This window comes from Macrotis lagotis, chromosome X (assembly GCF_037893015.1).
Source record: "Macrotis lagotis isolate mMagLag1 chromosome X, bilby.v1.9.chrom.fasta, whole genome shotgun sequence".
In the NCBI taxonomy this organism is placed as follows: domain Eukaryota; kingdom Metazoa; phylum Chordata; class Mammalia; order Peramelemorphia; family Peramelidae; genus Macrotis; species Macrotis lagotis.
In genome coordinates, this window is record NC_133666.1 from 686269547 (window position 1) to 686282019 (window position 12473).

At 41.0% G+C, this 12473-nt stretch overlaps 1 protein-coding gene across 1 annotated transcript in view; it reads left to right on the forward strand.

Moving 5' to 3' along the window:
- MYO18B (myosin XVIIIB) overlaps nt 1–12473 on the forward strand; it is a 362548-nt gene that overhangs the window by 316322 nt on the left and 33753 nt on the right. Inside the window, 1 exon segment of the mRNA XM_074206167.1 lies at nt 2268–2423. Coding sequence (XP_074062268.1) covers nt 2268–2423 — 156 coding nt within the window.

Here is a 12473-nt window from a genome sequence, read left to right on the forward strand (position 1 = left end):
GCTGGAGGACTGCAGTCCAAGAGAAAAAGTGGTGGTGCTGGTGGTTCTTGAACAGAGGGATACACATCTGGAGAGCCATTTGTATTGAGACTAAAACAACCAAATTAAACACCATTTATTAAGAGGCTACTATGTAACAGCAGGCCCTGGGCTCAATTTTGGGGTTACAGAGACAAAAATAAAACATGCCTTGAAGGAACTTTTGTAGTATAGTAGCTGCTTCACAAATGTCTAGTGTTTCATTGACATATTCTCTTGGGGCAGACAACACACAAATGAACATGTACAAAATGCAGACAAACACGATGAATGCAAAATAGTTTGGAGAGGGAAGGCTCTGGCTGTTTGAGGAGTTGAGAAAGTCCTCCTCCCTCTCTCACCCCTAACATCCAACCTAAAACCAATTCCTGTCAATTCTACCTTCCCAGCATCTCTCACTTAACCCTTTTTCTCACCCCTGACACTGCCCCCTTCCTCGAGGATGACGACCCTCATTACCCCTCACTCAGACTACTGTGGTAGATGTTACGGGATTTTCCTGCTCCAGGTCTTTCCTCATTCTAGTCCATCCTTCTTCATTCAGTTATCAAATTGCTAGGGCAGCCATAAAGCACAAGATTGACCATGTCATCCCCACTCCTCCCTCCCTGCCAACCTCTCATCAATAAACTCTCATAGCTCCCTGTTACCTCAAGAATCAAATAAAAATTTCCTTACTTGACTGTAAATTACGACCTGGCCTTGTCCTATTGTGCCTAGTATTCTGGCACCTTATTACATCCTCCGTACTGCCCTGCCATGTACTGAGATCAACTATTACCAGGCTCCTTTCTCTTCCTTACTTAAGACTATCTCACAATTCTGGGCAGTTTTAATGTCTTTCTTCACAACCCAACTAAAATCCTGCTTCAACAAGAAACTGTACCTGATCCCCCTTAATGTTAGTGCCTTCTTCCAGTGATTGTCTCTAATTTTCCCAGGACACTTAACTTGTTTGCTTATTTTCTGCCCCGTTAGATGGAGAGCTTCTTGAGGGCAGGAACTATCTTTGGTTTTTCTATATATTCCTAGCCCTTGGCCAGTACCTCTAGCATATAGACACAGCATAAATGCCTGTTATTTTCACTTGATTTCATGAAGCATCTGATGGGGCTTGCCTAGAGAATCTTGAAGATAATAAAAAAAGATTTGAGAGACAGAAGAGAGCAGAAAAATACATTTTGGGCATACAGCAGTTAGGGAGATGAGTTATGGAACACCATGTATGAAGAGTCTGTGACATTCTGTGCTCTCATTTCCCCTCCATCTATGACATTCTCTGCTCTAAGGTCTCGTCCCCTCCCCCAACCAATCCTTCCTTAGCACTTGGGTGCTGAATATATAAACATATAAAACATGCACACACATACAAACATATGTGCATGTACACATGTTATATACAAAGACAGATAGACACACAGATGGATGGATGGATGGATGGGATTGGTGGATAGATTAGTGGATGGGTTAATAGACCGATGGATGAATTGATTAATAGATAGATGGTAGGTAGACAGATGGATGAATGGGTGAATGGGTGGAAGGGATAATTTATGATGAATCAATAGATACAGAAAGACAGACAGACAGACAGACAGACAGATAGATAGATAGATAGATAGATAGATAGATAGATAGATAGATAGATAGATAGATAGGCAGGCTATGGAAGATAAGAGGGGGGAAAGCATTTTCAGCTAGCAGTCTAGAAAAGGCTTTCTGCAGTTGAGTCTCAAATTATCTGAGTTGAGTCTGAGTTGAATCTTAAATCAAGCCAATAAAGCTAAGAGGTGGAGGCAACAGAATCCAGTTGTTTGAACAGTTATAAAATGAGTGAATTGAATGTGTATGTGTTGGGCTACATGGCTACATGAGTTTCCTTCTATCTCTCAAATCTGGTTAATCTGTGGTTTTCTAATTCTGTGATCAGATGACTGCTGTCATTTCTCAATTCCATCAACTTTGTCACAGAAAACATTTGAGCTGGAAGACATCTTAGAAATAATGTTTTTCAACCCCTTTATTTTATAGATGAAAAAAGTAAACAAATAAAAGTCCATAGAAATCTTCCCCTAAATCATTCAGGGAGTAGATATTACACCTGAGTGAGGCAGAACAGAAAGGGTTGAGGAAGGCTGGGGTCATTATGGATGGGCCAGTATGGATGGCATAGAAACTTTGTGCTTTACCTTTGGGCAGGGATAGCTAATTCTTACTTCTCATTCCAGAGATAACCAGTCCCTTCTGGACTCTTCCATCAGCTCTCAGCCAGTGGAAAGCGTCAGATCCTGGTTGAGTTCATCCCCAATCCCACCCCTGTCCAGGTCCAGCAGTAGAAGTCCATTGAAGCAACTAGCCTGTGGAAATGAGATTCTGGATCAGAGGTAAGAGACCATCAATGGTGGTCATGGGACCACTGATGTGAGGGGAAAAACTTGGGTAATCTTAGTCCTATGCAATGCCAGTATAAATATACTGGGAGGCATAGCATAATTATAAAACATTATAATGTAATAAATGTTGTAATAAGTATCTTATGAAACATTATCTATAATATAATCATAAAATCATAATTTTCATAAAAATGATAACTCCCCCATTTATCTGACCTTTCCCTTCTGGCATCCCTGGTTTCTGTCATTCCAGCTTCCTTTCTCAGTTTACCTTCCATCTGCTCTGTATAAACCTCAGAATTTGCTAAGTTAGCTTCACTTTTGTCTTCTGCCATTAGAATGGAAACTCCTTGGAGGCAAGGCCTATGTTTCTGGCTTTCTATGTATTCTGAATATGTAACACTTTACTTGGGAATATAGTAAGAAATATAATATAATCGGTAATAGAAGGGTTGAGTGATTGACTGATATCCCCCTTGCCCCCCAGTTCATAGAGCATTTACTTTCATAACATCTCCCTCCCTCTCTGAGGGAGAGACAGACTAAATATTATTATACCCATTTTACAGATGAGGTAATGGAGGCCCAGACAGAGGCAACAATGTAATGGAGTCTCTCAGAGTCAGTGTTGGAATGGGTTTTTAGAAGTCATCTAATCTAATCTAATCTCCCTTAAAAATAGCCTTTCTATCTCATCCAGGCTCAAAAGGTAGGAGCTACTAATTAGTTTGATTCAGAAACTGGGCTCATTTGACCCTCCTTGTGGTGCCTGGTAGCCTACTGCTCCCTGGGACCTGCCATACAAAAACTGGATTTGGTGTGGGCATTCAATGGGCACAACCCACAATTCCTGAGCTCAAAAGATCTGTCCTCCTCAACTTCCCTGATAGCCAGTTTTATGGTCATGTGCCTCCCCACACCTGGCTCAAGTTCCCTTCTTTTCTGGACAGAACAACTAAACCTTAGGAAAATTCTATGACTGGCCTACAGGCACACAAAGTAGTAGATTGCAGAGTTCGGCTGCCCATTTCACAAAATTGGAAACTGAGGATCAGAGGGATGAAAGTAATGGGTCATTAGCAGAGCCATGACACAATCCCACAATTCCTTCCCTCCTTCCACTAAAGATTGTGTGTAGTCCCAGGTCTTTTTTTGTGACAACTAGGAGGAGAAAATTTAATCAGTTTACCACAATAATGACCCAGAAACCTGACCAACTTCATCTACTTACTTATATATTAACTAAACGGACTGATTCAACATGTGGCTGCACCCTGTACCGTTATGACCTTAGTGATCAGTCTTAGAGGGCCTAGAATGTTCTATGTGGAGGCCACCTCACTTGGAGGGGAGGACACTGACCTCTGGAGAATGGAAAGGGCTGGTATAAGGCCCAAAGTGGGAATTCAACCCCAGACCTTCTGATGACCAGGTAGATCCAAGCTCCTTTCTCACAATGAAGTTTTCATCTTTCTAACAGCAGCCTCAAAGATATTTCCCAGATGGACTTTGCTGTCATCTGCAGGATTTTGCACTTTGCTCATGAAAACAGATGGCTGTCTCCTTTTGGGTGACCCTCTTGGCTTGTTCTTGAAGACATTTGGGGAGAAATTAAAGCAGGGGTACTAGGCTGGGTGGAAGGGTGAGGAGAGGAGAAAGGGAAGAGAGGGGAAAGAAGAGGGGAAGAGATGAAGGTGAGGAGGAAGAAGAGGGGAAGAGGAGAGAAGGAGGAGCATGAGGTGAAGGTGGAAGAGGAGAAGAGAGATAAGGAGGCAACATTGAGTGTGTACGGGAAAGACTATATTGGTAACTTGGATAAGTAACTGTCCCGAGAAGTGACCAGGCTGATGGATGCAACCTGTGGGTTGAAGTTATGTGGGGGAGAGAGTTACTGGGCTGAGAACGACCTGGCTTCTAATGCTTCCTCAGACACTCAACATCTGAGACTCAGTTTCTTCATCTGTCAATTAAAGATAATAATGCCTCCATCACTTGGCTCACAGGGTTATTGTGACAGTCAAACGAAAAGAGTATAAAATGCTTTGTGTATATGAAGGTGGTTTATAATTGTCAAATGTTGCTATTACATGCTGGGTGCGGAGTCAGGAAGACCCAAGTCCAAATATGGCCTCAAACACAAGTCAAGTTACTGCTATCTGCCTCAGTTTCCTTATTTATAAAATGAGAAGAATGTAAGCAGCATTGACCCGGCAGGATTCTGGTGACACTCCTATGCCATTGTGAATATGAGGAGTCCCAGAAAATTAAAGTGACTTGCCTGAAGTCAGTCAAGTCACAAGTATCAGAGGGAGGGGTTGAACTCAAAATCTCTGATCCTCCTTAATTTTTCCCCTTGCCTGGCCAAGTTTCACTCTCTTATCTCACAATGTGACTATAGGCAAGTCCCTTAAGCTCTCCAAGAGTCTATGAAATGAGAACAGTTTTAATCCAATAATATTCCAGTTTGTTCCTACTCCAGAGGAGGAGGACTTTAGAACCCTGAATGGATTCAGAATAACTTAAACACACTTTACTTTCGTTCTCAGATTTATACTTGATATGAGGCTGTTTTTGCTATTTCTCATTTTTTTCCTCCTCCTCCTCCTCCTCCTCCTCTTTCACCCCTTCTTCTTCCCTGCTTTCCTCCTCTTTCCTTTTCTCACCTCTTCCCCCTTCTTTCCCATTTATTCCCCCTTTTCCTTTTCCTCACATGGAGGGGGCAAAGTTTTCCTCCTACCTTCATTCTTCTCCTTCCCCCTTACACCTCCCCCCTTCCTCATTCCCTCTTCCTTTTCCCTTTCTCTCTCTTCCTACTCCTTCCCTTTTTTCCCCCTCTTCATTCTCTTGTCCTGCTCTCTTTCTTCTCCTCTTCCTCCTTTCTTTCCCCTCCTCCCCTTCCAAATATCATTGTCTTCTTCCTTGTTTTCTCCTCCTTGCTTCCTCTCCTCCTCCTCCCCTTCTTTTCTTTCTATTCTTCTCCATCCTTTCCTCTTCTCCCCTTACTCCTCCCTTCTCCCTCTTCCCCTTCTCACTATCATTCTTTTTGTCTGTTTTCTCCTCCTCCTTCCTCCCTCTTCCTCCTTCCCTTCCCCCTTTTCCTCTCCTCCTCCTCCTCCCCTCCTTTCCCTCCTCCTCTCTGTCCTCTTCAACCTTATCTTCCTCCTGCTTCTACTTCCATAGCTCCATGCCAGGAACACTTATTAACCCCCTGAGATGCCTCACACTCTGCCACTGGTAGGCATCCCTCCGTTCCTTCCCAAACCCCGCAGTCAGAATGGATATTTTCTGTAACCACCCCACAGGGCTGACTGCTACCGCCTGTGCTTTACAGTCCCCTGCTCCCATTCACCTTGGCCAAACATAACATGAATGGCAAGTTGGCATCTGAGAAGATGGGGAGTGATCTGCTCTTCAAAGGCTCCGTCTGGCTCTAAGTGGCAACCCTTCAGGGGAGAGGAGCCCTAAATGCTGGATGCTCTTGAGCCTGGTCACGGGCAATCTAGGAAGCATTCAAGGGGCTCCATGGGATTTTCTGCTACTTTGGGGTGCTCCCTCTTCATCAAGCCCTGGGCTTGAAAGTAATGTGACTGAGAGGATGATTTCATATTCAGAGATTAGAGCCTCTTCAGCTCTTACAATTGGTAGACTCTGGAGGAATCATTTTAATCCAACAACCACATTTTACTGATGAAAAAATGGAGTTTGGGAGAGACAATGACTTAGGTTCACCTAGAAAATGATAGTGCCAGGGCTCCCTACCTCTCCCTCTGGTGTTAGTTATCCCATATATATTGAAGGTGCGAATATATTTTATGATGTATAAAACATGCAACATATATATATATATATATATATAAAATCTATTTTTAATATGACTGATATGTACTAAAGTGACTTGATCTTTTGCAGGGAGGAAGGTGTTATTATTATCCCTCCCTCCATCCCTTCTTCTCTTTGATCCTTCCTTCTTTATTTTCCTTCCTTCCTTCCTCTCTCCTTTCTTACCTTCCCGAGGTAAGTCACTTAACTCCGTTTTCTCATTTGCAAAATAGAGATTTAGACTTGACTCCCAGAAACTTTTCCTACTCTATGATTCTATGACTTTTAAACAAAAACTTAGGACTGTGATAATGGCTTTCAAGTATCTGTCAATTATCAATAATAAGACCATTTTTTCTCCATACCTCAGTTTCCTCATTTGCATAATAAATATGTTATCTAACTTAGGGGGTGTGTGTGTGTGTGTGTGTGTGTGTGTGTGTGTGTGTATGTTTTCTTGAGTATTATAGGAGAATTATTGGCAGAGATACTATGGGTGTTACTTCTCTTGAGTTTGCCGGCTAAAGGCTATATGATCACATTGTTTTTTTGTTGGGTTTTTTTTTTGGCAAGGCAATGGGGTTAAGTGACTTGCCCAAGGCCACACAGCTAGGTCATTATTAAGTGTCTGAGGTCACATTTGAACTCAGGTCCTCTTGACTCCAGGGCTGGTACTCTATCCACTGCGCCACTTAGCTGCCCCATGATCATATTGTTAATCAAATATTGCTTTAAGATTTACAAAATTACGTTTTATTTGTTCTTCATAACAACCCTGGGACACAAGTGATATGATTATCCTCACTTTGCAAATGATGAACCTGAGGCAAACAGAGGTTAAATTCCTTCCCCAGAGTCACCCAGCCATTAAGTGTCAGAGGTAGGTTTGGAACTCAGGTCTTCTTGACTCTAGGTCCATTTCATCACTGAGATACCTTGTAAGAAGGAGGTAGTATGGTACAGGGCAAAGAGTATTAGGTTCAAATCAGAGGATTCCGGTCCCACTTCCAGTTCTGCCTCTTATGATCTTGACCTTGGGCAACTCCCTCTTTGGGATCTCTTTTGTTTATCTTCAATACGAGGGGGTTAGACTCAGTAGTCTCCAAGGTGATATCTAACTTCAGATCAGTGACCCTATATATACAGAGAGGAGAGGATTCTTTTTTGTCTATAGATTGCATGAGTTGACTTCTGTGGTTTCTTTCACCTCCAATTCTGTGAATATAATTGTCACTGTTTCCAGTCTTTTTTGTGGCAGAGTGAAATGACTTCAAATCCAGTAAAGAATCAGTTTGGGATTCTGCAGGCTTTTGAATTTGCTAAGGGGATCTCGCCCAACCCATAAATTGGCTTTAAAATCCTTTATCAAGGCAAAGAGTGACATCCCTTCTGTGGACATGCATCCTGTCTGACTTTATCTTCATTTCTCTGAACTCATTTGGTTTTCTGTCATGAGGGTGGCCCAATTGTAATTATAAGTGAATGGCAATAAATCAGAAATTATGGATTAAACAGATGCATAATTAAGATGAAATGCACTGGACTTTCATCATAACAAAAGGCCAGGAGGATAAAGTAGAGAGAAGACAGCCTGGCTAATGGGTGACCCCAGAAATGAACATTCATTTTCCTTGCTAACTTCAAAGGCTCTTGATCTAAGGTGAAGTTTATAAAGTAAAAAAGGCAGCTGGAAGGAGGAGGATATTAACTTTTGGGGCCTTAAATGGGCTGCTGATTGTTGGTAAGTGACCCAAGACTGATATGTGAAAGGAGCAAAAATATCAAAAGGAAATCAAGACAACAAAGCAAAGCTGGTGAGTTAATTAAAACAAGATCAACTGATTATTACTTTTAATTACACATGAGAGAAAGCCTATTTGAGGAAAGAACTTGGTTTTCTGGAAACTAGCCTCCATTGCAAACCCAGGCATCCACATGTGTTCCTGGGTTGCCATGATTACAGTGATGAGAATATTAGGAAAACTTAGTGTGTGTATATACATATATATGTATATATATATATATATATATATATATATATATTAGGAAACCTAATTAGTATAATTAATTATATCAATAACAAAACTATCAGAAATCATAGGATCGTATTCATAGATGCTGACAAAGCTTTTGACAAAATACAGCACTCATTCCTACTAAAAACACTAGAGAGTGTAGGAATAAATGGATTGTTCCTCAGAATAATTAGCAGTATCTACATGAAACCATCAACAAGCATTATATGCAATGGGGAGAGGTTAGAGGCATTACCAATAAGATCAGGAATGAACAAGGGTGCCCATTATCACTACTTCTATTCAATATTGTATTAGAAATGTTGGCTTCAGCAATTAGAGAAGAAAAAGAAATTGAAGGAATTAGGATTATGGCGATGAGAGGAGTGGAGATGGGATCATTATTGATCATGCTGTCCCTGATGACAGACAATTTAGGGCCAACAGGTGATCCTTTTCAAGTCCCATTCTCATACCTTGCTTCTTTGGATCCTGACACTGGACCTTGAGTGTAGGGCAAGGGACCAATCCTTACCCCCATTTTGCAGATGGTAGCAACTGGGTTCACTACCCATAACATCCCAAATCAATCAGTGGAGTCAACCAACAAGTATTCCTGATGATTTATTTTATTTCTATAGTTTATTAGGGACCAGGCTCAGTGCTCTGAAATAGTCTGTCCCTCAAGGAGCTGATGTGCTAACCACAGAGGTGAGGTGCAGAGCTGTGGACATATTCAAAGGAAAGGACTGAGCATGTATAAAGAAGAGAGACAGATACAGGGTGGAAGTGGTCAAACACAATGGGAAAGGACAGAGATGATATGGAAACAGACATGTACAAGAGAAGAGGAAATGGACACAGACACAGAGAAAGGACAAATACAATGGGGAAATGAACATATACAAAAGAAAAGTAGGGGCAGCTAGGTGGCGCAGTGGATAGAGCATTGACCCTGGAGTCTTGAGGACCTGAGTTCAAATCTGACCTTAGACACTTAATAGTCACCTAGTTGTGTGGCCTTGGGCAAGTCACTTAACCCCATTGCCTTACCAAAAAAAAAGGAAATGGACGTTTATAAAGGGCAGACACAAAGAAAGCTCTGGGAGGAATGTAGGGGGTTTCAAGAAAGGCCTCATATCTAAGGAGCTTACCACATTTTTGAGATATTACTCAGACCTGCAAATATGCACACCTGTAACCCTTACTCCCCTCTGCCATATGCTTGCTTTCTTTAGTAAACTAGGGATTGCAATTAATTCAAAGTAAAGAGGCATCTAATTAGACAGGTAGGAGAAGTTAAATTAGCAAATTCCCATTTCTTTATGGGAAGAATCAGCATGAGGTCTTGTACATCCTTATATTGGATATATGTTTTGCTTAGAGGGTTGTCATTTATCTATAGAATATAAGCTGTTGAAGGCAGGGATGATTTTAATTTTTGTCTTTGAATTCCTGTCTTAAGATGGTGTGTGTGACATATAATAGACAATAAACGCTTATTGATTGGGAAAACATGGATAGATTCATATGTAGAAAACATGTTTGGCATGACACATGCCTTGAGGGGCACTCATGTGGAGAAAACATGTACCAATTGCTTCTAACATCGTACTTCTGGCAGGTCTTTTGATTGATGTTACACTGTGCCTATCTGATGTATTCCTCACTAGATTTTTAGATTTTAAAATTTTTTTCATGGTAACCATTTTCTGCTGGAAAATGGTATCTGGGGCACAATCTCTGCCAAGTAAGGGTCCCTGTTGGTCTTCCATGGCCACTACTTGATGGTACACCATTGGTGCTTCGGTCATTGTGACAACTTCCAAGTTAGGGCCACTGGGCACAAGATAGAACTTCTCTCTTGTCCTGGCCTCTTCCATCAAGCTTTAATCTTAGGCCAAGTTGTGGGTTAATCTCTTCTCCTATAAGAGGAAACATTACAGTGCCCACTCTTTTTTTTAGCCTGAAGGTAAAGATTTAAGCTCCATCTCTTTAAAAAGGCAAAATTAAAATACACCCACTCTTAGCAGCAAGAAAAACCTCAGACCAACTTCTTATTCCTGTGTGGGAAGCTTTGATCTGTTCACTGAAGCCTTGGTTAAAGTCGATGCTGAAGCCTTGGTTAAAGTCGATGCTTCCTTTCTGAAAGGATATCCTTCACTTCAATTGCCAAGGAATATACAAACTTCCCTAAATATAATTTAGACTTAGAAATTCTTGTGGCCCCTGCTTAATATCAAAATTCTTAATTATAACTAGTCAGAATCACAAAAAAAGAATGTTAAGTGATTCTTGGAGTCCAGGGGCCCCCACTTTTTCAAACTCCCAATTTTTCTGTTTTTTTATATTTTTAGTTTTATATATATATATATATATATATATATATATGTATATATTATTTTTCCTAATTGTATATCAAATAATTTTTAAACTTTTTTGTAATAACTTTGTCTTGATACAAATGAAAATACTGGGAAAAGGCATAAGTATTCAATGCTAATCCCAGGGGACACGGTTATTATCATTCTCTTGCTTAGCCTAATTCCTGTTTTTATTATGAGTTTACAGTCCGATCAATCTCTCTGAATAGAGCAGAAACTGAGATCCAGAAGTGGGAGATAATTTTCCAAAGGTTATTCAATATGTGTGTATGTATTTGAAATATTTATACTACGACTGCTGATTTCCCACTGGATAAACAGGTCTGTTTCTTAAGTCCAAAATGTTTTAAGCTCTTTCTCTAATCAGCTTTTATGTATCTAAGACTTGTTCACTGACTCCAAAGGATCTGTCCGAGTATTATCCATTAATGTCAAGAAACTTCTAATGATATGCTGTGTAAGGAGTATTCGCTGAAAAAGACACTGATAAAAAAAATCTTGGAATCAGAAGATTATAGATTTTAGAATTAGATGGGACCTTGGATCCTAGACTCATAAAGGAAGGGTTTTAAAACATGGATTATAAAAACTGAATGAGGTTTTAATATCACAGAGAATATCACAGGTTAGAGGGACCTTAGAACAGAGAATGTCAGGATTGGGAGAAGCCTTAGAATAGGAGATGTCAGGGCTGGGAGGGATCTTGGAACAGGGGATGTCAGAGATGGTAGTGGTGTTAGAATAGAGGATGTCAGAGTTGGGCAGGGTCTTAGAACAGGGGATGGCAGAGCTAGGAGGGAGCTTAGAATAGCCTAGTGGCACAGTCTTTGACTCTTGACTTAGACTCTTACTTGTTCTGGGGACACAGGTTACTTAACTCCTCTGTGAAATGGATTTAATAGAAGTCCCGGCCTCCCATGGCAGTTAAAAAGCTCACATGAGGATAAAATATATTTAAATCTCTTGGCAAACTTTGAAGTAGTTTGTAAACACTGGCTATTACTAACATAGGAGGCTCATTCTTAAGGGGAGCTTGGAACCCATGAGGAAACTGAGGCAGAGAACAAGGCCCAAATCCCAGGTTACCACCAGAGCCAGTCCCCTCAGCTCCAGGTCTGTCTTACTGTCCTTGGCTGCCGTCTTCCCCACCCTATTCCTCCTGGACTGGGCACTCTTTGAATATAACAGCCTCGTCTTCCCTAGCTCTAGGTCCCCCCCTCCTTCCCTCTCCCCCAAACACACGGGCTGGGGCTGTGTGTATCATTTTCACTGACAATTTTGGGACATTTTAAGACTCTCATATTGCTATCAAAACAGCATTTCATTTATCCCCAAAACCATCCTGTGAATAAGAATAGAGGCACTTTGATATAGATAAGGAAATTAAGGCCTACAATAGGCAAAATGACATGTTGGTGGTTCCATAATTTAGTTCTGAGATTTGCTACCAGAATGCGAACCAAGTTCTCCAGACTATAACATACTGTTCCCACTACACCATACTGCATACAATAGTCTTTTAATAAATGTTTGTTGGATAACTGAATGACCAAGGAAACTTGAACATGTCCTAGATGGTAAGAAAGAGAGACAGAGAGATGTGGTTTTGTGTGTGTGTGTGTGTGTGTGTGTGTGTGTGTGTGTGAGAGAGAGAGAGAGACAGACAGACAGACAGACAGAGAGACAGAGAGACAGAGAGAGACAGAGACAGACAAAGATAGACAGAGATGAGAAGATACAGATGGACAGAGATGACAGAAAGAAAGAAGGCAGAATCAGACAGAGACAGAGAGACATACTCATATAGATGGACTGACAGAGAC